This window comes from Hyalella azteca, unplaced genomic scaffold (assembly GCF_000764305.2).
Source record: "Hyalella azteca isolate HAZT.00-mixed unplaced genomic scaffold, Hazt_2.0.2 contig5071, whole genome shotgun sequence".
NCBI classification, from domain to species: domain Eukaryota; kingdom Metazoa; phylum Arthropoda; class Malacostraca; order Amphipoda; family Hyalellidae; genus Hyalella; species Hyalella azteca.
This window is the reverse complement of record NW_025935275.1, coordinates 38,927-62,989: the sequence shown is the minus strand read 5'-3', so window position 1 is coordinate 62,989 and position 24,063 is coordinate 38,927. Positions and strand designations below refer to the sequence as shown.

Sequence of the window (24,063 nt, the reverse complement as noted above, 5' to 3'; positions counted from 1 at the left end):
ACCATCAGCTGCCCATTTACTTTATTCACTACCAACTAAAGGCCAACGCATGACATTGCAAAATATTATTGCAGTAAATTTTCATTTCAATCAAACAAATTCCTTTTAAGGACAAAGATATTAAATGAAGCCGCAACTGAAAAATACGCAATATTAGAGTAATTTCTAGTACAAATTTAGTGAAGTAGGAACCACGCACGGCAGCTAGTGCAACCGTTCCCATCGAGCTAATACATTCGCTACAGTTAGCCATCGTATAATCTCTTAGAATGACGTACTCCATTTTTTAACGTGAATACTAATTGTTCCCATAGCTACAGTCAAGCTATTCGACAAGACAAAATAAACTATGGCGCAATACGCGAATAATTTTCTGTCACTTCTCACACAAAATTAGGCGCGATATTTAACAATAACGACAGAATTCCAAATGACGATTAACGTCAACTTTATATTCGAAACTATGAAAAATTGTAATGAATAAGTAAATCAACAGCAGGCCACAGTGACCTGCAAGTTAAAAAATATGTTCAAATGGCGATGAAGATTCTGTTGGAAGCTACTCTAGTTTGATGGTGAAACGATAAGAAGGAATAACAGTTCAGACTTTTAAGATCTATTAGGAATCAAATTATTCTTGTCAATCAAATTAAGATTACGACATAATCCATTCAGACAAGTTGGTGAGCAGCAGCGCCACTAGGTCTGACGAGACCTCGTTGTGTGAGTCCCTCGAACCTCTTGTAGGTATAGTTAATAAAGACCCAATCCTTGTAGCCCGCCTCTCCCTCCTTGACGGGCGGCGACGCTGGGAGTTTCAGGTCCACGTCAGGGAAGTCGTCAAAGTTGCTCGTGTCGTCGATTGACTTCACTTGTACGGGGATGGCCGCGGGACGCTCTCTGATGTGTGCCCAGTCTACGTCCTGCAAACATAAAATATTGTGAGCTTTGCACTGCAAGCATAAAATACGGGAGCCTTGCACAACCACGCGATAGCCTTGCAACAACATCTGCCACTACAGCCTCCTGAAAAAGTTGATATGTTTTAGTATGATTTATTTCTCCACATACTCGAGAAATATGTCAATTTTACACATGCGCATTTGATGTAATTTGTTATAATTTAAGATCTGTGAGTCAAGTTGTTTCTGAATTAGTTAATTAAGCGATAACTGCCGCAGATGCACACGGATCTTCATAAAACTCAAGAAAATATGTAGTTTTATACCTGCGAAGTTCCTGCATTAATTTCAGATATGCGAGTCCAGTTGTTTTTTAATTACTAGTTCATTACCCTGTAACTGCCAGAAATGGATTTGGATCTCCATCAGACTCAATATGTTAATTTTGCATCAGGGAAGTGGCTGTGACAATTTTTTGGTCATTTTTGAATAGTTCGATCAATCGATAATTATCACAAATAAGTAGTAGTCTCCACCTCCAAATACAGAAAAGAACTTTGTCAAATCTACTTACGATTCTTGTTATTTTTCACTAACTCAAAACTAAAAGATAGTTTCAAATCTGACCAGGAATAAAGCCCACCTTGTGCTCTGCCTCGTAGCAGGAGAGTTCTCTATGTATCTTTATTTTATCTGTATTATGAGAATAATCCTGCAAGTCTGACCTTAAAGAAAGGCATGTTCTTGATGTCATCCAGGCCGTGCTTAGAATTAATAATGGAAATAACCATAAGTCTGACCTTAAAGAAAGGCATGTTCTTGATGTCATCAAGGCCGTGCTGGGAGCCCGCCCTGTGCTCGGCCTCGCAGCAGAAGCGCACGATGGTGTCGCGCGCCTGCTCGCTGATGGGCACCTCGGCGGGGAACACGAGCGTCTTCTGCCAGCTCATGACCTTGCGGTACGTCTCCTGGGGGTTCTCGCTGCAGAACGGCGGGTATCCTGACAACAATAATTGGTCCGTTATGCTTCACACTTGCACAATTCTTGGTGTTCAATCTAATTTAAACATGGTTAACAATTTAGTATTGAATTTTCTGACGAATCATAAATAATAATACTTATGAGTATCTCGTACATGATGACTGATCTATGAGCATTTCCCTACATGATGACTGACCTATGAGCATCTCATACATGATGACTGACCTATGAGCATCTCATACATGACGACTGACCTATGAGCATCTCATACATGATGACGCCCAGACTCCACCAGTCGCAGCATGCCGAGTATCCCGTCTGCATGAAGACCTCCGGGGCGATGTAGTCCGGCGTGCCGACGGTCGAGTAGGCCAGAGCGCGGCGGTTCTTCTTCCAGCTCTCGGCTCGTCGCTTTGAATCCATTGGGTTTGTTGCAGGTACGTTCGAATAAGTTGCTGGCGGACAAAAATAGAGTTAATTCTCGCTCCAACCCAATTGTATCCATTCTTGAGGCAGAGAACAAGGAGATAATAAAACAGAAACAGCAATTCATCGCATTGTTTTTCCATCCATCATTTCAGATATGCTTACGCTGAATTAAACTTGGAAAATTCGACATGCAACAATGTAGTGACAAATTTCAGCGACAAAATTTCATGTGTTAAAATGCTTTCAAAAACAAAAATAAAAATATAAACAGAATTGTTTATATTTTAATGAAATTTATTGACTAGCATGTCTGAGCATATATCTCGTCGCTTTTTGCTGAGAATTAACATTAGAATTACGAAGAGAACTTGACTGCAGAATAGACAGTGAAAATTGAGGTAAAAATGTGGAAGTCGAAAAATTCAGTGGAAGACTGGAAGTCGAAGATTAAATCATGGAGGACAAATTTTTCACTGTCAAATCATACCGGAGAAAAATATAGCATTACCTGCTGAAGACAGAAGTTTTCCTGGTCAAGATCTTATACAAATGAATGCTTGTATTTCTTCATAGATCTGATGAATCTTAAATCTAACTATAATACTAAACTAAGAATGACAGGAAAGTAGATAGATGTTATTTCTGAAAGCGGTACGTACGCATTATACAGCAATGCTTTTACGCACAGCACGGCCCAAAAAGCCTCAGGCTCAAGTCCCGTCACTGAAGGACGATTTTAAGGCGGCGCATGAGCGTGACCGCGTGCAGGGATCACCGTGAGATTATAGGAAAATAAAACGTAAACAAGAAAGATAAGAACATAACTTACTAAAGTCCGAGGCTTTGGCCTGGCTGAGATCTTTATAAAATTCTGTTCTGTGGGACTTCTTGAGGCCCGTGCAGAGGCCGAAGTCGGAGAGTTTGATGTGTCCTCTGGCGTCCAGTAATAAATTATCCGGCTTAATGTCTCTGTTGGAACCAACGACAAATTGAAATCAAATAAGTCAAGTCAGTACACAAGTACTGAATTGATACGTCCACTAAATATTGAAAATTAAACTTGGCCATACAAACTGTTTTTATAAGGCAATAGAAAAACTATAATGCTTGATATAACACGCATCAACTAAAACTAAGATAGTATAGGTGTGAATTGAACTAAATGGAAATTTATAACATTGACTAAAGCTCAGCTCAATACATCATTGAACTAAGCGTGATAATTACTAGCTAATTAAAATTTTCGTGCTAATGGCCCTGGTTTAGCCAGAGGCACAGCCACTATGATCCATACCTATGTATAAAACCAAGCTTATGTATAGAGTCGATGGCCAGGGCGGTCTCGCCAATGTAGAACTGCGTGCAGTCTTCAGAGAGCGTGTCCTTCTTCATCAGCAGCGTCATCATGTCGCCTGTGCAAATAAAAGCTTTCAACAACTGCCTTAACCCCGAGTCTTGACGTCGACTTATGGGTCGAGTTGCAACCCAATCGTATTGATAGAGTCTCGACCTCATCGCATCGATAGTCTCGACCCCATCGCATCGATAGTCTCGACCCCATCACATCGTTCGAGTCTCGACCCCATCGAGTTGACATAAACCCCCACCACTCACGGAAGAATTGAACAATAGTTTCTCTAACGGAAATAATGTCGACACGTAGACATTTGTATGCCCATCTTAATTCAATACAAACTAATCCATTTGCAGGCCAAGAACTCCATGACGAAGTACAGACTAAATAGTTCTCACCTCCGGGCAAGAACTCCATGACGAGGTACAGACTAAATAGTTCTCACCTCCAGGCAAGAACTCCATGACGAGGTATAAATTAATAGGGTCTTGGAAGCTGTAGAACATTTTCACGACCCACTGGTGGTCAGCCTCGACCAGAATGTCTCTCTCAGCGCGCACGTGGGCCACCTGCTCGCGCTCCAACATGTCTGCTTTACGTAGGATCTTCATGGCATACACGTGACCTGTGTCCTTCTTCTGCACCAGTCGCACCTGCACCATACATACACGCCGTTATTTAGAGTAAACAATACAATATCTGCCTTCTGCTTACTGTAGAGTACACCATAACCATGCCCATACATCCACTACATTATTTAGAGTAAACAACATAAGATCTGCCTTCTGTTTACTGTAGATAACACCATAAACATGCTCTCTGGTTAACATATTAATACATCCTCTGCATTTGAAGTTGTTCCAAAAGCTGCAACAGCTAACGAAGTATAGGTCCTGGAAAAGGAAGGCACCACTAGTTAACAGTCGATAGCTCAAATGTTAACCACAGAAACCTGTGTTTTATCATTAGGAACAACTATAAATTCGAAAGGTGCAGTAGCAGCAATGATACGCTCAAGGCCTAAGGAAAGACTTATACGAGCCTGATAAAATACAGCTGTGCTATCATAGTGAAGAAATTACCCTTGAAATATTACCCGTTAAATCTGTGCTAATGACCCTTAAGATGGCTTAATGAAGAACATATTTAGAAATGAATTCAATTTGTGGCTGAGTTGTAACTAAACAGAACAGCAACAGTCACCCGAATAAAGCTAGACTGCAGTCAACGCGTATATAAAGTGTAAGAAATAATTTATGAAAGTCTACCTCGCCAAAAGCTCCTCTTCCGATGACTTTGAGCGCCTCGAAGTCCTCTACACCGAGACGTGATCGCTTCAGTCGCAGGAACTCTGTCTCCTTCTGTGCGTGCTGCTGGCGCTTCTCGCACTTCTGGTCCTCACTCAGACCTTCTTCCTTCATGCTCTCCTCCAGCTTGTCGTGTCTGTACATCAAAAGCCTCTCAGATTATCGGCATAAAATGAATAATATCAATCATACTACTTTATAGGATTCTAGTGACTTAGTTCAGGTTTTGATTACGAGTAATGTGTTTGTGTGTCTAACAAAAAAACAGAACTAAACCTGACTAGGGAATACCCCATCACTGAAAAAATACTGTCGCGATAGGCACCGAGCGAGTCTCGCACTTAAGGAGTCCTCACCTCTGTTTCCTCTCGAGGTGCTGGGCGATGAGGTTGCTGTAGTAGTTCTCGAGCGTGACTTTGGCTTTGGTGGCTTTGTCGAGCGTGTGGCCGCTGAAGCGCACCTGGCTCTCGGCCGTCGCTGCCGTCATGGCGGCCACGCCTGTCATGAGAACAACCTTATATCATTTGGACGTTAACGTAATCGGTGCAGAAGCAATTAACTGCGAAGTTTGTTCATGTGCAGAAAAATAAAAATTATGAATGACAAACTGAATGGTATGGATAAGTCGATATATAATGATGCTAGGGACGCATTCCAACAAAAATAGAACAAACCAATCTTCATCCCTGCATTGTTCAGCCAGGTGATCGTATAGGTCCTTCCCATTGGCCAAAGTGATAAACGAGTTCTGATTTATCTTTATTACAGATTAAAACCAAGCCTTGGTAAACACCGAAATCAGAAACGAGACACTTTCGAGACTATTGCTGCAATTCTTGAGCTATTCTTGAGGTTCCGAGATTCTGAGCTATTTCTAAGACTATTGCTGAGACTCCTTACACATCCACGGCACACACGATACTGAATCCGCTTTCTTAGTTTGGACAAGGTCACGTCTAACTCTTTCTAACGCAAAATCACAAATTCGTTATACGTTCAATCCCCAACAATGATAGTAAAAATGAAGGAAAAACTAGAAATGAAATGGTTGATGGGATGACTAAGTGAGTTGCTGTTTCAGAAGAACTAACGAAAATTCTCTACTTCATGGCCACCAAATGCATAACACAAGACAATCATTAATCATCAACACGAAGACAACCAATAATCAATTGATTGCTGCTTCAGCTTTTTCCAATAAAAAAAAAAACTTGCGGCGATGCCGTCTTTGGAAACACATGTGAAAGACGGCGCGCATGCCTTCTTCCACTCGTACAGACACCCATTAGGAAACTCCCATGGGGAAGTGACGACACGCAAGTACGGCCAATGAGGTATTAATGAGCAAGACGCACCTTAAGCCGCATGCTCGAGACCATCACTCCGCCAAACCCGGCCACTTATATTGACCAACGAGCTTATTTACTATCATGTTTGCTATCACGCCAGCAGCGCACGCGGAAGATACCAAAGCGGAAACCTCGGTTTGCGTTTGCAAGATGAACGGAGACGAACGTTGGCCAGAAAATTCGAGAACAAAGAAATTGCGAGGTCCGCATGCATGAACACGTGTGAAAGGCGTTTATTACATTTTATTACATGACTGTATAACTCTAATTTCTCCAGGATAATATTTGCCTGGTATTGATAACGTCACTTGTATCAGCAGACAGACAAAAAAAAAATTTCAGTGAGATAATAAACGATGATGACACAAAATAAACAAAGAATTATACATGATAACATGTTAAAGGCATCCCACTGCATTAATCACCAGTAAGGTTATATGAAGAATGTAAGTGATTTAGGTAGTAAAGAAAATGAGAAAGACGTCCTGGATCAAGAGAGATGCAAGGAATATAACTTGGCCTTGGGAGAGGTTAAAAAGTTCTCAGCCAGAAGCGGCCAAGGTTTGCTTTATGGGTGGCAGAGACTAACACAAAAATTACAGGCGAAATAGGGTCGGCCATCCAGAAGCTATCCTCCGGTTATAGCGAGGGCTGACGGTTCAGGAATGACCTCACCTGACCAGGGATGGGGGAGCGGCGCGCCTGGGGCGTGGCTTCCCCTAATTACCGAACCCACGAACCATTTGCATGCGAACGAAATACCACACCAAAGATGCAAGCAAAGTCAATCTAACGAGCCTTCTTTGTACATGCCATATTTCAATTTTCCATTGACTTTTTTTACGGAAAAGGAAATAATTTCCATTTAATTTAGAATTGAAAGCGTATGAAAATAAATTGAAAAGAGCTTATATAACGGACAGACGCTTGTTCTTATATAAATTACACAACAGAAGTCTCACTGCCGGCCTTTGTAAAATGGAGTCTTAACCAGTGAACTTTATGTGGTCAGATGCAGGTATAACACATGGCATGGAAATGCTGCCAGTTACAAGGTCGACGCGAGCTGTTGAAGAAGCTAGTAAGTCAACTGAGGCGGACTTGACCTTTTCACGGACACATCGGAAAAGAGGGTCAGCCTTGCAGTCTGTATTGAAAGGAACAATATTCCAAGGCATTTGCATAGACGCGTATATATTCGCCGAGTACACTCCTGACCGGACGTATTTACAGATACCGATCGAAATTCTAGCATATTCGTAGCATTAACATTGATCATCCATGATCAAGTTTCTATGTTCTATTTGAGGACTAATGCAAAGGCAAATTTTACTTTATCCATTGCGAGTTACTATACGTAAAACTGGGGAGGAGTGAATCATAGATTGAATTTGTACTCATTTTAACCAGCAGGGCATTAAATTCAGTTGAGATATGTTTTTAATAATGAATCAGCATTTCACAGAAGAATTTTGTGAATGACTGCTTTCATCCTGCCAAGCGCTGTAGTCTGCCAACCCATGTCTCGAAGTTATGTACAAGAGCCACGAGATGTTCTAGTAGTAAAACTTATTTATATGAACAAGTCCTTTTATGAATTGCAAAAATAAATTAAACCTTCAAACAGCAATCTGAAGCAGAACTTAATATAAAGGTAAGCTCGACGCTTTCATGTTGGTAAGAGCGTAAATTAATAAGAGCAAATACGGCAAGGGATCTAAGCGTATATACGTGATAATTAGAAGTAAAGTTGCTCTGTCAGGCACCACCTCGATCATGACCCAGCTCTGTGTGCAGAGGCGCCTCTCACTCCCGCACTGTACCCGGATGAAGGTGTGCCTGCACACACACTCACGCTGCCCAGCACTCATGGACGGTCGCAATATTCATAGTTACTAGATTTAAATTATAATAGGAAAACACGATAGTTTAAATGATGTGAAACTATAATTGGTATGAAAATGTACTTACTGTTCTGCGTAAATACACAGCCGCGCATGAACTATAGCAGCGTTTCCTCATAGCAACAGCAATAAAGCGTTGAGGTGCAACTATGTATATATATATATTCCACAAAGCAGCAACAAAGTGTTTCATTTCAGTATTGAACATTTGTTAAATTAAACATACTCCAGTACACAAGCGTGAACCTTAACGTAACAGCCTGCCCGGAAAACCTTAACCCATCGAGAAGAACAAAATATGCTCGCTCGACAGGATCCGAGTTATTCAGGACTACGAATGCGTTGGCATGAAGGTGAGGATCTTCAAGCAAAGTAGAAGATTGAAAAAGACGTCAGGAAGGAAGGAAAGAAGCAGGAATGGAATTAGAGAAGTAAACAGGAAAGACGGTAGTGAAAAATGAGTTAGATAAGGAGAAAAAAAAAACATGGAATAGTAGAGGAAAAACGGAAACGAAGAACAAGTGAGAGACGAGAACGTAAGAAGAATTGAATCGAGGCGAATAGCGGATACGAGCAGCAAACAGCAGCACGACGTAGAAAACAGCAGCACGGCGCTAAATTAAATGGAAGCACGACGCTGTAAATAACCGCATGACGCTAAAAACGATAGCATAACAAAGGAAACAGCAAAATGACGCAGAAAACAGAAACATGGCGCAGTAAAAAGTAGCACGATGCACTTAACAACAGTATGGCACACTTGACAACAGCATGACGCGGCTCGTGTTCTTGGAGTTATGCCATGAGCAGCACACATTATGTCATGCATTACATAGTCTCGGCCACTACATACTTCATTTTTGTGCATACACTTTTATATAGCGGAAGTCACGAGATGTTTATATATTGTGCTAAATTAAACCCTCCGCACCAGACGACACAAGACGAGGAATATTATATTATAGCATTCGATTAGCATAGTAACAAACTTATCTCCACGATTCTAAACAAGACTGTCCAACATCTGTTTTTTTTAACAAGACCACAAAACCACAAAATCCGTGGGCTTTTCTGGAACCATCGATTGAGCAAGAAAATAATCTCGGAAGTAGCTGGTCGGTATCTTGGCTACAGCAGCGAGTGGTGGTCACACACACGCTTCGGTTCCTCGTGGTTGCCTGAAGTCGTGAGCCCAGAATTTCAATCGCCGAGAAAGTTCAATCGCTATGGCAAGATGGTTTCTTTCTTCTCGAAGAATGGTTCATGCAGCGAGCTGAATAGCCTTGCGAAAATGGAATTCAGACTTGAATGAATGCACTAATCCACTGAATTTATGGAATCGGAGAATTGATACTCGTAAAAAAACAACGCACGAAATAACAATAACGTCTACAGCTGTTAATACGATATTAATAAAAAAGAACGGGTTACTAAAGATAACAGAACCCCATCCTTAGAGAGACAAGTTATTAAACAAAATGAATGAAAGCGCGGTCATAAAAAATTACAAAAGCCAATTTTATAAAATTGCGTAAAATGCGAATATGCTGACCATTGAGGACATGAAACGCAAACCAAAATATCCCTATTGAATATTCTTCAATAAAAATCAGTACAAAAATAATCCTTGATCAAGACCGGCAACATGAAAGGCTGAAAACTTTGAGCGGCATGAAAACCCAGACACGAGATGTAGCGCGATACGGCGGCGTCTGGCCCGGAGGGCTCAACGCTACAGCGCCAACCGCTAACGCTACAGCAACAATGCTATACGGGCAGCGCTACAGCTGTAATGCTACATCGTCAAAGCTACAGAGGCAATGCTATACGGGCAGCGCTACAGCTGTAATGCTACATCGTCAAAGCTACAGCGGCAATGCTATACGGGCAGCGCTACAGCGGCTATGCTACATTGTCAAAGCTACAGCGGCTATGCTACATCGTCAAAGCTACAGCGGCTATGCTACATCGTCAAAGCTACAGCGGCTATGCTACATCGTCAAAGCTACAGCGGCGATGAAAAGCCGTGGCCAGGCAAGCGTTTCAGGCCTTTCTTAGAACTGCGGTTGGAGCGCCTCGAATAAGCTCTCTTTATCTCGGAATTGTGCATGCGGCTTATCAAGTTTCATGATCTACACAGTAAAATCCTAACCGAAACAGCTGTCAGGAGATAATTCTTTTCACTTAAAAAAATTACAGATGATATGATTCTAAGAGCTCGGAAAAAGTAACATAAGTAATACGTTAAAAACTAATCATTACATACGCTCATAAACACAGGCAATAATGATGAAAGAGCCAAGATAGAACATGTTTAGGAGAGAAGAGACATTATCATTCTGAGCATTCCTTTTTTAGAATTTACTAAGCTGGAGTGTCTTAAGTATTGGAATATCACGCCTCAGGAATGAGAAGTCTAGATAAAAGGAATACAATAATGAAACAAAACATGTCGATGAAAATATTACATGAATAAGTACATTTGCACTTCCTTTCTTGATTAACCAAATAAAATGAAACATACGCCTGTTATTTTAAATTGCCGCCTAAAGCCTAAAATACTAAAGATAATTGCCGCCTCCATCACAAATGAAAATAATAGGTGAAAAAAGTTACCTCCAAGTTAATCATCATACTTTCAAAATTCGCTAAGTGAACGTAAGTACTTACACTCTATTTTCTTGTCTATGATTGGTGGATTTTGCTCGAAAGGCCGTCAATGATAGGCTGATGAACTTACGATCTCTTAACTTTTTTGAAAGTATAGGCCCAAAGTGTATTTTACCGTCATACGTGTACCACTGCTGTGGAGGGTGGCAGTGCGTGAGGTCGTTTACCTGAAGGGGGCGGTGAGGGAGGCGGAGTAGGCGCGACTGCGGGCACTGTCACAGTGTCAGCTGACGGGGAGCTTGTTAGTCCGAACAAGTGCTGCCAAAACTCCATAACATTCACAAGTACTTCCCTGCACTATACTGGGCGGTCATTGCACACCCTTCGCTTATTGATATTTCATGTCACAATTCCATTGTTGAATGCGCACCACTTCGTTTACGCTGCATAAACTCTTGACCGTTCAAAGTCGTGTTTTTGATGCGTGCAAGCATTCAAAACATGAAACACAAAAATTCTACGTGAAATTATTATTTACAAAAAGTTTGTCTCATTGATAATGAACTTCAAATCCAGTACTTTGAGCAAAACTCATCACTTTAAAAACTAAACGCAAAAAACAGACAGAGACCCTCTGTGAAATAACCTTTAAAAGAAGAAAAATATACATTAAGAGTATCAGATTCACACATTTGTTGCCATATTTATGCAAGATTTAATCTTCAACTACTTAATGCAGACAGTGAAACTCGTCGGTTTTACCGACATTAAATAAAGAGCGTCTTGAATTGTCTCGAAAAAATGACAAGTCATCAGCAAGCGCATGAATTCTTAACACTCCTATGCGCAGTATAGATGAATACGCAGTATAGATAAACGCGTAGTATAGATAAAAATGTAATATAGATAAACACGTATGTCTAAGACAGTAGGCTGCCAGTGAGAATTTCGATAGTGTCGATGCTGCATGCACTTTAGAATAAATAAGAACACATATAATTACTATCTACAGAGACTGTATGTGGAAACGTTATGATGAGAATAAGAGGAGGCCTGTTCGCGCGTGCTCTATTCATTATGTCTAAAGTAAGATAAACTTCAGCGACCGTGCAGCCAACGCGAGATGTTAGGCGCCATTACTGACAGCACATGTAAATAATACGCATAAAAATACTGTAATTTTTCAGCCCTGAACTAACAAACGTTAAAAATCCCACATGAAATACAAAATCCGTGGGCAGGTACCAATGAATTTTTGCAATTCAGTTTTCTGTGTTTGAGGAATGCGATGTCCATTAGGTGTCAAGAATCCAGAAGTGCAAGTCATCGTCCAGGCTGGCGTCATGTCTTCTGGTGACTAACACAAGAAACAAGATTCTATAGGATGACGAAAAATACACGTTTTTTTTCAAGACACCGAAGGCCTGAATTAAAAAATTTAATGTCGTTACGAGTACGCAAAGAAAAGTAGCAGTCATGACCTGGCATCGATTGTAACATCAGCTCTACACGTGGAGCTTAAACTTCACTTCTGGCAGCTCACTGTCTTGGCTGCTGTCCTGCACTGTCTTGGCTGCTGTCCTGTACTGTCTTGGCTGCTGTCCTGTACTGTCTTGGCTGCTGTCCTGTACTGTCTTGGCTGCTGTCCTGCACTGTCTTGGCTGCTGTCCTGTACTGTCTTGGCTGTTGTCCTGTACTGTCTTGGCTGCTGTCCTGCACTGTCTTGGCTGCTGTCCTGCACTGTCTTGACTGCTGTCCTGTACTGTCTTGGCAGCTGTCCTGCACTTTCTTGGCTGCTGTCCTGCACTTTCTTGGCTGCTGTCCTGTACTGTCTTGGCAGCGTTCCTAGTATTTTTTAGCTTTTTTCCATTACTTTCTTGGCCGCTTTGCAGTTTTTCTACGTTGATGAGTAATGTGCAATCATCAATCATTGCCTTTCAGTTTACTCTGTAAAATAAACATACTCTAAGCATAACTTTAGTTTCCACTCATCTAGATGCAAAGATGTCGACACTTCCACGGAATATTCATCATACTTGTATCATGATCCGAGATACATCAAGCTTCGAATAAGAGCTTCCCGCTCACGTTCACCACATCACATAAAACAACTTAACTGTAATCCGACTCATGCACGAGATGTTCGGCATCACGATGCGCTTCATCACGAGCCAAGTTTGGGCCTTTCTAAAGACTAGCGAATTTTGCATAAAACTTGCGTGGCTGTACGTGAGAAAACGGTACACGATACAGCTGGCACTGTGGCACACGATACAGCTGACACTGTGGCACACGATACAGCTGGCACTGTGGTACATGATACAGCTGGCACTGTGGTACATGATACAGCTGGCACTGTGGCACACGATACAGCTGGCACTGTGGCAAACGATACAGCTGGCACTGTGGCACACGATACAGCTGGCACTGTGGCAAACGATACAGCTGGCACCTTAATACATTTGGTGCCTTTAATGAATTTTGAATTAATGGCCTGTACTGAGGTAAAATCAAATGAAACAAACTGTAAATCTGAGCAGTGAAGTTGCTATATCGATCGCAACACAATAGCTCGCGTTATCAGCTGGATTTTAATTGTTTCAAAATAGGTTAATTGGCAGCCGCGGACGCTGTTGAACGGGAGGCCTAATTAATGTTCATTGTTAACCCTCCGTTTTCTAAAAGCAACTCTTGTTGCCACGCTCAACTGGCAGGCAGTGGTTAAAGTTAAACATAGCAGGTAAACAATGCATTGGCGGAAGTTAATGTATCCGTAGACAAGTGTCAGAACAACATACCGCTCATATTCAGCCATTAGGTGTTATAACATACACATACAAGGGACATCGAGGAGTGTAACATTTACTGCGAGGATATTAGGAGACGATGACGAGTGATCCTGAAAGTAAAAGGTGCGCACAACAGCGAAATAAATATTTTTACATTTCAAAGATTTGTGGGAAATATTCACTATGACTTACAAGGATCCACAGGAATTACAAGCGTGGTATTTAGAGTGCGGCTCCTACAGGCAACAGAGATGTTAATGTCAGAGGTCGCTGGGCTATACTACCGCCGCGACCAGACGGTCCAAGAAATGATCTCAAAATAACGCGTAGTTTTAAACTGCGCGTTCGACGCTTGCAGTCAGTCGAGGAAGCGAGTCTTCATGCGGGGAAAAAAGGCGAAGTAAACAGCCAAATAAGCGGTGTACAAGTAAGCCACAAGAACACAACAAATACGCAGCAAGTTTAAGCTACAACAACAGAAAATGTGGAGTAAAATTGAGCGACGCCAACTGAAACAGCGGGTCTAAATCAAGCCGAAAAATAGCGACTGTAAGTCGCGCAGCAAAAAACGGACATCTTCACGTGCGCACAACGTTTTTGGAAGAAAATGATTCAGGTTTTGGGCAACTGGGTCGATTAGGTTTCGCGGTAACTTATAGTTTTTGTGGTGCGGCCGCTGATGGTTTTCATTGGTCAAGATGCATAGCTCTAGAATCTAGATGATAGTTGGTTAGCTCAAGCAGCGCTAGCAAGGAAATAAGTGCACCACGCACGACGAACCCAAAATACGCAAGAAAAATTAGCAATAATTCCACTATATTAGTGATATAGTGGTTCTTACTAAACGATGTTGCAGCGGTCAAAAATTTTTACCGTAAATACCAAAGTCGACAAGTCAAAACACAAACTTCACCGCATTTACTACTGTCAATTTTATATTTACGGTTAAATGTCAAACCACTTGCTTCTCCATTATCTCAAAAAAATTATTAATTTCCCCCAAAGGAACAATTTTTTCCCCAGTCTCAGAACAACTGCAGTGGACGATGCGAAGGAAAGATATATTTTCATAAGAACGAGTATGTCCTCACAGAGTATAGTGGCGTCTCACTCCACTAATTTATACAGCATAATGTTCACACACATTATCAACACTAAAATCGAGTGTAGATTCAGGGCAATACGCACCAAAATCTCCAATATAAGCAGAGTTTCAGAGGCACGTATATAAGCTAATTTGTTTTTGCAAATACTTTCGAAAATTTCGTTATTTCGTTTTTGCACGTAACTTTTGGAAAATTTCGTTTTTGCACGCAACTCTCAGAAAATTCTTCACCAAAAACTACTGTTCTTGCACGATAATTAGTAAACAGAATGAAAAGAACAAGAATAAAAAATTGTAATCAATACGTAACAGGCCGGAATGTCTATGAACTTTAGCATGAAGCGTGACACAGCGCCGGACAGCACGAGAGCACATCCGTCCCCCTCGCGATCTCAGGAGCTACTGATCAGCTGTGGCGGAATTCCGCGGAAAAACTACATTACAGACTGATGTCTGAGCGCTCCAATGTAACGAAAATGATAATAAATTTTACATAAGGACCTTAGTTCTGTAGGTCACAACTGGAATCGAGTCTTCAGTGCAATTTTCGGTCACAGGAGAGTGATTGTGAGTTGTTATAAGCGTTATTCACGAGAATGTATGGAAGCATCGTACCTTCGGGTTTAAATTCATTGTTATGACGAGGCAAAATTGAACAAAAATGTGAAATTTCGTGTATAAGAATCACTGCTCAAGATATTAGAGAATTTAGTGTCCAACCAACCTATCAATTAAGATTAGGGGCAATATCTGCACTAATATACGTTCATAATACGAGTACTGAAGCCACGTTCGATCCCCATATCGAGGAAATAGTCGCGCGCAGCCGGCAACGGATGGGGTGGATATGGCGGACATTTCGAACGAGAGAAGCAGCACCAATAATTACACTCTTCAGAGCCCTCGTGCTCCACAAACTTGAGTATTGCTGCCAACTTTGGTCGCCACTCAAGGCGGGTGCGGTGCGGAAACTGGAGGCAGTGCAGCGGACCTTCACGTACAGGATCAGCGGCATGAGGGAGCTGAACCTGAACTACTGGGGAAGGCTGAAACACCTGGAACTGTACTCACTGGAGAGAAGAAGAGAAAGGTATATCATACTCTACACTTGGAAGATGATAAACGGACTGGCTCCCAACTTTGAGAGTGAGACCTCCAAAATAATGACATATTACAACGAAAGAAGGGGGAGACTGTGCAGGATTCCCCCATTTAATAACCGAGCCGCGGCCAGAGTACAGACTCTTCGTGAGGGATCACTGTCCGTGGTAGGACCGAGGCTCTTTAATGTCTTACCAAAAGCGCTGAGAGGAGGGGAGTTTACCCTTGCAACATTCAAGAGACAACTGGACAAGTGGTTGAGAAAGATCCCGGATTGTCCAGTAATGGGAAACTACCAACAGCAAGTGACAAGCAACAGCATCTTGCAACAGCGTGCCCAAATGAGGGCAAATATACGGAACACGTCCAACGTTACATCCGACGACGACTCGGAAACGGAGGACGACGAAGGCGGCGCATCAGCGTGACCGTGGACTACGACGTCCAAAAACTCATCATAAGGTCATAATAATCGACAATGATTCAACACAAGAAATTCAGCATGAATTCCCTTATTAGTCAAGTCTTTATTCTCTATCCTTGGTATGAAGTACAGGAGTGTAGCCTGTGACCAGACAGCAAAGCCCTATTATTCAGATATCATAATCAACTTGATCTAATTAACAGCACATAAAATAATTCAACACTATGATTATCTGGGTGCTGGTATCAAAAATTTTTCTTCGGCATAGCAGATCCTGCAAATAACCAACTTTGCACTGCAGCAATTGCAGAATCAAAACTGGGCAATAAGTTGGAAACTAGGCCTAGCAATATATACTAAGCCTTAAATATAAATGTAGGTACAAATTTTATGTCACAATAAGTCCTAGAATGTTCTGGCAACATACTATTGCTCCAGGAACAGAGCAGCTTGCCTAAGTTTCACATATTAAAGGCTGGCAATAGCTACTATCGCATGGCAGCACATAAGCAGTTCCAAGACATGGCTATTGAACTTTCTCAGTTATAAGATGTTCATTAATTTAATTTAATTTCGCCATAGAAATGGAAGGAGTAGGCAAATTTGCCTAAGTTGCACACAATTTCTTCCTACATATAGACCAGGGTAAAATGTTAAAAACAAACTTAGTTGCTCCAAAAATTCAGTTATAGATATAAACAGGCACATTTCATAATAAAACACAGAGGATGCCTTGCTGTGGTGTCACATAAAGAGCATTTTACCAAATGCCTAAATCAGAAGCATAGTACTGTAAGTTAACCAAACATTACCAAAATATCAATAAGGAGAACGCCTTTTCATATATTTCTGTAAAAGTGCCGAATATGAAATTTGATTTAAGATGCATAATCTCATTACTTTGTATAGATACTAAACATTAAATAGATGGTATACTGTTTATAAGATTTACAAGTTACCTTTTGGATTTGCCAAGTTTCCCAAATTTGCTAAGGCAAATGTTGGAAATGATTAGTAAAAAAATATAACTCAGTACTCACTGCAGTGAGTGACAGAGAACGCATTTTCTCAAAATCAACAAAAATGTGAAGTCACAGACAGATGGTCGGACATATGGGCATGACGAGCACAATATCACTTTTTTTTTTCCATAAATGAGAAAATGTGCTAAAAATGCAATTCATCAACTCCTGATAAAAACAAGTTTAATTTTGTTCAAGTATATAAAATACAGCCTTCTTTTTTACTATAAACAGTTTGCTAAAATAAACAGCACCTAAGTTCTTTACATCATTGACACAAAATAAGCAAATTAAGAAAACCTAAGTTGCTGATGTGTCATTTGACTATGACTTACCATCTTAGCTTTTAGTGTACTTGTGGCAGGCCATGGTATTATCAGATCCAACTTAATGCCTGATGTGGCAGGGAAATATTTGAAGCCATTTACAAATTAATATTTAAAGAGTTATGGAACTACCTACCACTATGGTTCCTTGGGTCTCTAGGTGAGTATGGTGACCAATTAAAAATTATAAAATATTGTGAAACTGAGCAAGGAATAGCAACTTCTTGATTTGTCATTTTGTGTACTGGACAATTTGAAACAAGGGTTTCTGAGCATTATTTATACCTTAGACAATTAGGCAATGCCTGCCAGTGTCACATATTTATAAAATATATATAAAATTTTGTGATTGAAATGTTTGGCAGAAGCATGGTACGTACGGTACTAAAGTGCAAATCAAGCAATTTCAAGTAACATTGTTTCTGTGAACCATTTTTTGCAAAATTTCCAAACAAGAGAAATTACATGACTTTGGGGCTACAAGATTTCAAATCTTGGCAATAGCAATGTTAACAATCATGAAAATAAAAGTTAAATGCCATACAATGTGCTAAACTGCCTATAAAGGGATCCAAGAAGTTTTTTATTTTTATTGCATCTCTCAAGATAAAATTAGAGAGATGACACAAATCCCATTACAGTTTGAAAAATGGCTTTATAGCTTAGAAAATGAATTACAACTTCAATACCAAACTAACAGATAACAGCTCAGATACAAACATATAATTCAGATCAAAATTATAAATTTTGGGGTATGATATTGATAACCATATAACTAAGGAGATTTTACAATTGCACTATGAAGCCAAGCCTAACAGGGTATTTAATTAGACAGAAGCTGCCCGTCAATTTGACAGAAATAAAAATGCCCATGAATCTGACCATATTCACCTCTGTTCCCTCAACTTTTTCCCAATTTCTTCAGCATAGTGGCACTGCAGAGTTTTTTAGACTCTCCCTCAAGTTCAATTTTGAGTCCTATAAGCAGAGCTGGGCAGCGCTGTTACCGGAGGTTGAATTAGGCTACTGTGTAGCTCAACCTTCATGTCTTCCTTTACTAATTATCATATTTCTTCAGTTCTCTATCCAACTCAATTTAAATTAAATTCAATATTTTTATCTTTTTCAGTGTAGATGACCAAAGTATAATTTGCAAACTTGAATTATCACTCTTGAGTATTTGGATTCCTATTCAGTATCTCAGCCTGGGCACTCAGTTGCACTGGTGAGTGGCATAGAAATTTATATAATTTATTCATTGATAATTTAGGTTAAGTTTTGTCTTTGTATTTTGCTAATTTCATTGATATTAACTTCTTGTGTTCCCTTGCATTTTACTTTGGTTGTGTTCATCTCTGACTGATATGGTTTAGTTTGAGGAAGTCAATTTATTATATTGGATTATGGTTATAGTTAATTCTAGTAAGCTTATGTTCTCAATTCATCTTGCAGTGTTCCTTTATTAAATTTGTCATTTGCATATGTAACTAGAAGAGTTCTACTACAATGCATCAAAACTTGGAGTTATTTAACCAAAAAATAAAAAAATTGGAGGGGGTACTCTGACAGGCTTCAAATAGCTTTTTTTTGTGGGTCACATTTTAAATTTTTTAATCTATTAGATATGCTAACTTTTCAAATCTTTCTATTGCATTATGTAGCCTCAGTATTAGGCCTTAAATGCCCATTGACAAAATTTTTCTATGTTAAATAGTTTTTGAGTTGTGGGGGTTTTTGTTGAAAAAATGAAAAGTGGTCTAAGTTACCCTGCCGGTCTAAGTTACCCATTTTACGGTACCCCTTATTTGCCGTTTTCTATTAATTCCACGTTTTCTTTCATTTTTTTTAATTTACATGAACAAAAAGGTCTTAGATTTCTGTTTTACATATGTGTACCAAGTTTCAAAATGATCCATCTGTAAACAAAGAAGTTTTGTTTGAGGGTAGCCGGTCCCCTAAAGTAAAATCTAAAGGCTTTATCTATAAATGTAGCGGTAGCGCTGTATTGGCAAAACCTCGTATCGCTACTTAAATATGTAGCAGGCGCTACCGCTACATTGCCTTAAATGTAGAGCCGCTACCGCTACCAAAAATGTAGCGGCCGCTACATGTAGCGCGCTACTGCCCACCTCTGCCCATAAGTAGACCAGTAAAGTATCCTGGATACCAGCATTACCATACATAAGAAATTGGTTTAAATCATGAGTAAATGAGGAAATTAATAATATACATTCAAAAATTACTTTTTAAAAACAACAATTTTACAGAATCCAGTGTCTCCAATGTTAAAGATGTACAATGAATTTCTCATTTTATTTTCAAATATTAAAAAAATTAATTTTTCAAAATTTTTTAATATATAAATTTTTTCAAAATTATTTATTCTGTCAATTGATTCATGCATTGCCTCTGACTTCACACAAGTGTGCAAAATTTCAGATCAATTGGACTGGTAAAAGTGTGTCAAATATCAGTTATAAGATTTGTAGCTGACGCCTGATGAAATTATTTTTTCAATTTTTTTATATTGAAAAAAAAAATGTTTTAATTTTTAAAATAATTAGTTTTGTCATTTGATTCATGCATTGTCTCCAACTTTACGCAAGTGTGCAAAATTTCAGAACGATAGGACAAGTAGAAGTGTGTTAAATTTTGATAATAAGAATTGTAGCAGACAGACAGACAGACAGGCAGACAAACAAACAAGAAGTGAAGTTAAAGAGAAGTGTTGTAAAAATGAACTGATTCTAAAAGAAAGCAAGTCCCAAATGATAAAGACAGCCAATTTACATTTTATGGTTTTACCAGCAATTCATCAGAAATCATCCTAGAAACATCATTTTATTTTTCACTTGCCATTGAAGAAAAAATCTGTCTTATATTCCTAATTGGCAGGATTAGAATTTTCCTACTTGTTTCTAAAATTTTGCAGCTCCATCTGCTCCAATGTGACAAATTTCTAATACATTTGAAATCTCCTGGCCTGATTGTGCAATTTTGTTAATTAGATTAACAGGCTGGAATTCTAAAATTCGTGGTTCATATAAAAAAAGCATTCCGCCTTAAAAAAAATGTTCCAGGCAACTAGAAACAGGTTTGCAGGCCGTCAGAAATTGGCTTCGGTTGCGATAGCTATGATCGTATGAATGTCAAGTCAGGCAACACAGAGAAGGTCCCATGCAAGATTGTTAATTGCGCGCGTCACTCACACATGAGCAAGAGGGATGGATCTACAGAAGGAAATACTATTTACTCCCAACATAATAGTTTCAAATTAAATATAAAAAAAAAACATTTATGGCACCTATTTGTTATCTCAGCTTTCAAATTGAGGAGAAACTCATCGGCAATTGGAGAAAATTCTCGAAGTTGAAAAAAAGGCAATGCACAACAAACAACATGACACTTCACAGTTGACTGACTAGAGTAGACTCAATAGTCAATAGAGTACTCAAAAGTCAAAAATTTAGCATTCAAACCTTTAGATTCTGTGAACCTTGTGATTTCTTCATTATTAAAACTTTAGAAGGCTCACAATATATCACGTAAAGTTTTCACGCAATTATCGTTTCGAAGTTCGGGAGCTTTATCTGCAGTAATGTTCTGTAGGTACCTTACCCACCGATTGCTTAATGAGAACTAACCATCATAGATTCCCGCCACGCAGCCACTGTTGCACACGATTGATTCTGCATGCATGAATAATATTTACGAAGGTTATTAAACCATTCTGATTTCTGTTGAATGTCAGTTATTGATAAATTTTTAATATAGAAGAATTCGTATCTTTCATTTTTTCACATGACTATATTGAAGTCAGTTTCACATTGGTTGCCGGTGCGGTTGGTATCCCTGCTACCTTCTTTGTTTACGTTTTTTGTTTGGCTGATCGCAACGAAAAGAGATTGTATGTCTTAGCTGATTGCATTGGTGGTCAGTTTTGTATTTGTGGATTGAATCATAGGCAGTTTTTCATGTATTTGTGAGTGAGTGCACATAGTGAAGATGATATTCTTTGTGATTTCCATCAATAATGACATAACTACACTATTGTATTACGCTCTTGAAATAAGAATTGTAGCATTATGCATTAAGTTAGCATCAGTGCGTTAACATTGTGTCATTTGTGTGCATTTGAGGCGGTCCCTTCTAGCTTTCTATCGCTGATTGGATGCCAGTGGCTGTGACGTTGCACACGTTCCAGCCATGATTGGATCCCTGTGACAGTACGTTGGACGCGTTCAAGCGTTGATTGGATTCTTGTGACTGTTACGTTGGACGCGTTCAAGCGTTGATTGAATTCTTGTTACTGTGATGCCACACTCAGGATGATGTATATTTTTGGTGAATTTTCCCGCGCATTTTCACTTTTTTTAAGCTATTGCTGTGCACAGTTGGCGCAATGTAATGAAAATTGATTATCTTCGCACACATGTTCGCGCAATCCCGGCCATCTTTATTTTAGAAGAAATTTTGTATAACAGCCGCAGTTTACGATTACTGTACGTTCCGTATCCGACAACTTGACAAGGCGGACAACCGGAAGAGTCAGAAGTAACCCGGACATGTCTTACATTTTATTATTGTCAGTTTGACTCGTGTAGTCAATATACTCGCGTATATTGTCAACTAAAATAGTAGAACTATTTTAGCTTTCTAAAGTACGGCGCACGGCGCATTTTTTTACCAACGTAGTACGGCGCACCGCGCAGGTCGTTAAAATGACAAAATAAATTCCCGTGCACCTGGCACATCTTCCTGACCATGGCTGTGATGATGCAACTTCATGCAAGCGCTGTTTTTTTCAATGAAACAGCTGTGGCATCTTGCAGAGACTCATCAGTGATGATGATGAACTGAAAGTGGAAGTGTGCTGGACATTCCAGATTTTTGGGTCCTGCTTTCCAATTTGCTATGTTTACCAGTTAATATCTTACCCCTCTGGATTTCCACACTGATTAGATAGGAGGTAATTAATCTGGCAAAAATCTTCAAGCAGTTTTGGAAATGAGGGAAAAGCTCTAGTCACAGCCCTAAAGGTAGACGTTTTTCACAGTTGCTAGCCTAATTGGCTAGAAAATATGGCTCAGTTTTGTTTACAAAATATAGGCCAGCAACTTTAGTTACTTTGACACTTGACACAGTTAACAGTATAAGAGGCTAAAGTCTAAACCAAGTTCGCAACTGCAATAATTGCGATTGGTCTCTACTCTCTAGTTTTGGAAACATACTATAGCTACGGTAAAGAAAGCAACAATATTCTTGTTGCTTTATATAATATAAAAATGGAAATTACCTAATATACCTAAATTAAAGTTTTGTTGACTAGAAAGAAAGGAAAAAGTTGTTTGATTCAAATGTTGAAATGTAGGCCATTCTTTGTACCTATGATGAGGCTATGACTGAGGATCAGATCATCAGAGGATGGTAAATGGATTTAGGTCACAACCTCGACTGGAGTAGCTAGAAAAAAATTGCAATAGCACTATAAATGAGGGACAAGATAGGACGACGTTATAAATAATAACATTAAAAACAAATATGATAAAGGTAAAAATTTCTACTTACCAAATGTTTCTGCGTGGGAAGATATTTTGAATATTATTTAGTACTCTTTTAGTTGAAAGAACACACAGGTCATTTCAAACAAAACAATCGAGCAACTGACAATGTTAGGCAGCACTCAGCAGCAGCTGGAGGTAAACACAATAGTACAAGCTAAAAAACATAAACCAAAAGCGCAATATTCTATGAAATATTAGTTCTATCCTAACCTGAATATGAATCAATTAATAAATAGAACAATGACAAATCTCCAGACAGTTTTACGTCAAATGTTAGATCACTGACATTAGATTTTGATTTGATTCATTGCTCATCTTAACATGAAATTATTGAAAACATGAATCACTGAGAATGTATTTGAGGCAGCACTGATGTAAAAGCAACAATAATGGCGGCAGTTGGAAGATTCTTAAATAAAGATTATCCTTTCGACAACAATGTATGAAACAGTATCAAGTAATAAAATAAAAATATTTAAGTTGTGTGCTGCGTAACTTACTAACGAAAAATAGCGCAAACATATATGCATTCATTTGTACAAAGTTTTTTTTTGTGCGTGCGTGTTGATTGGTTTCTATTCTAATTTGGGGTTTCCAATTGAAACGTTTATGATTCATCTAAGAATTCTTCCCTAATCGAAGAATTCTTTTACTGACACTTCACAACCGAGCAGTTTTAGTATAAATTTATTTTGTCTCGGTTAAACACCTCTACAATTTTAATTTCAAACGTCAACTCGTAAGTCAAGTCAAAAGTTTCACTCAAAATGAGAAATAAAAAACTGCTCAACTGCGTATGAGCTCTATAAATTTGATCAGCCATTTCAATCGTTTCAGAATGAGCTTTTTCTAGCATAATTTTTCGGTTATAAATCAATATCAAGGTTCTTCATAC

At 39.3% G+C, this 24,063-nt stretch overlaps 1 protein-coding gene across 2 annotated transcripts; it reads right to left on the bottom strand.

Moving 5' to 3' along the window:
• Positions 1-23,462, bottom strand: LOC108677631 (serine/threonine-protein kinase tricornered). Of its 2 annotated transcripts, none has more exons than XM_018165883.2 (9): positions 23,173-23,462; positions 5,331-5,472; positions 4,936-5,110; positions 4,113-4,320; positions 3,608-3,725; positions 3,143-3,282; positions 2,139-2,339; positions 1,703-1,902; positions 1-923 (listed from the first exon to the last, which is right to left on the bottom strand). In XM_018165883.2, the coding sequence occupies exons 2-9, from the start codon at positions 5,459-5,461 to the stop codon at positions 672-674; spliced, it is 1,425 nt and encodes a 474-aa protein (XP_018021372.1). In that variant the 5' UTR covers positions 5,462-5,472; positions 23,173-23,462; the 3' UTR covers positions 1-671. The 2 variants fall into 2 exon arrangements, with proteins under 2 accessions (XP_018021372.1, XP_047736204.1); XM_047880248.1 differs by lacking the exon at positions 23,173-23,462 and adding an exon at positions 11,065-11,349.
• Between the last annotated feature and the right edge of the window lie 601 nt (positions 23,463-24,063).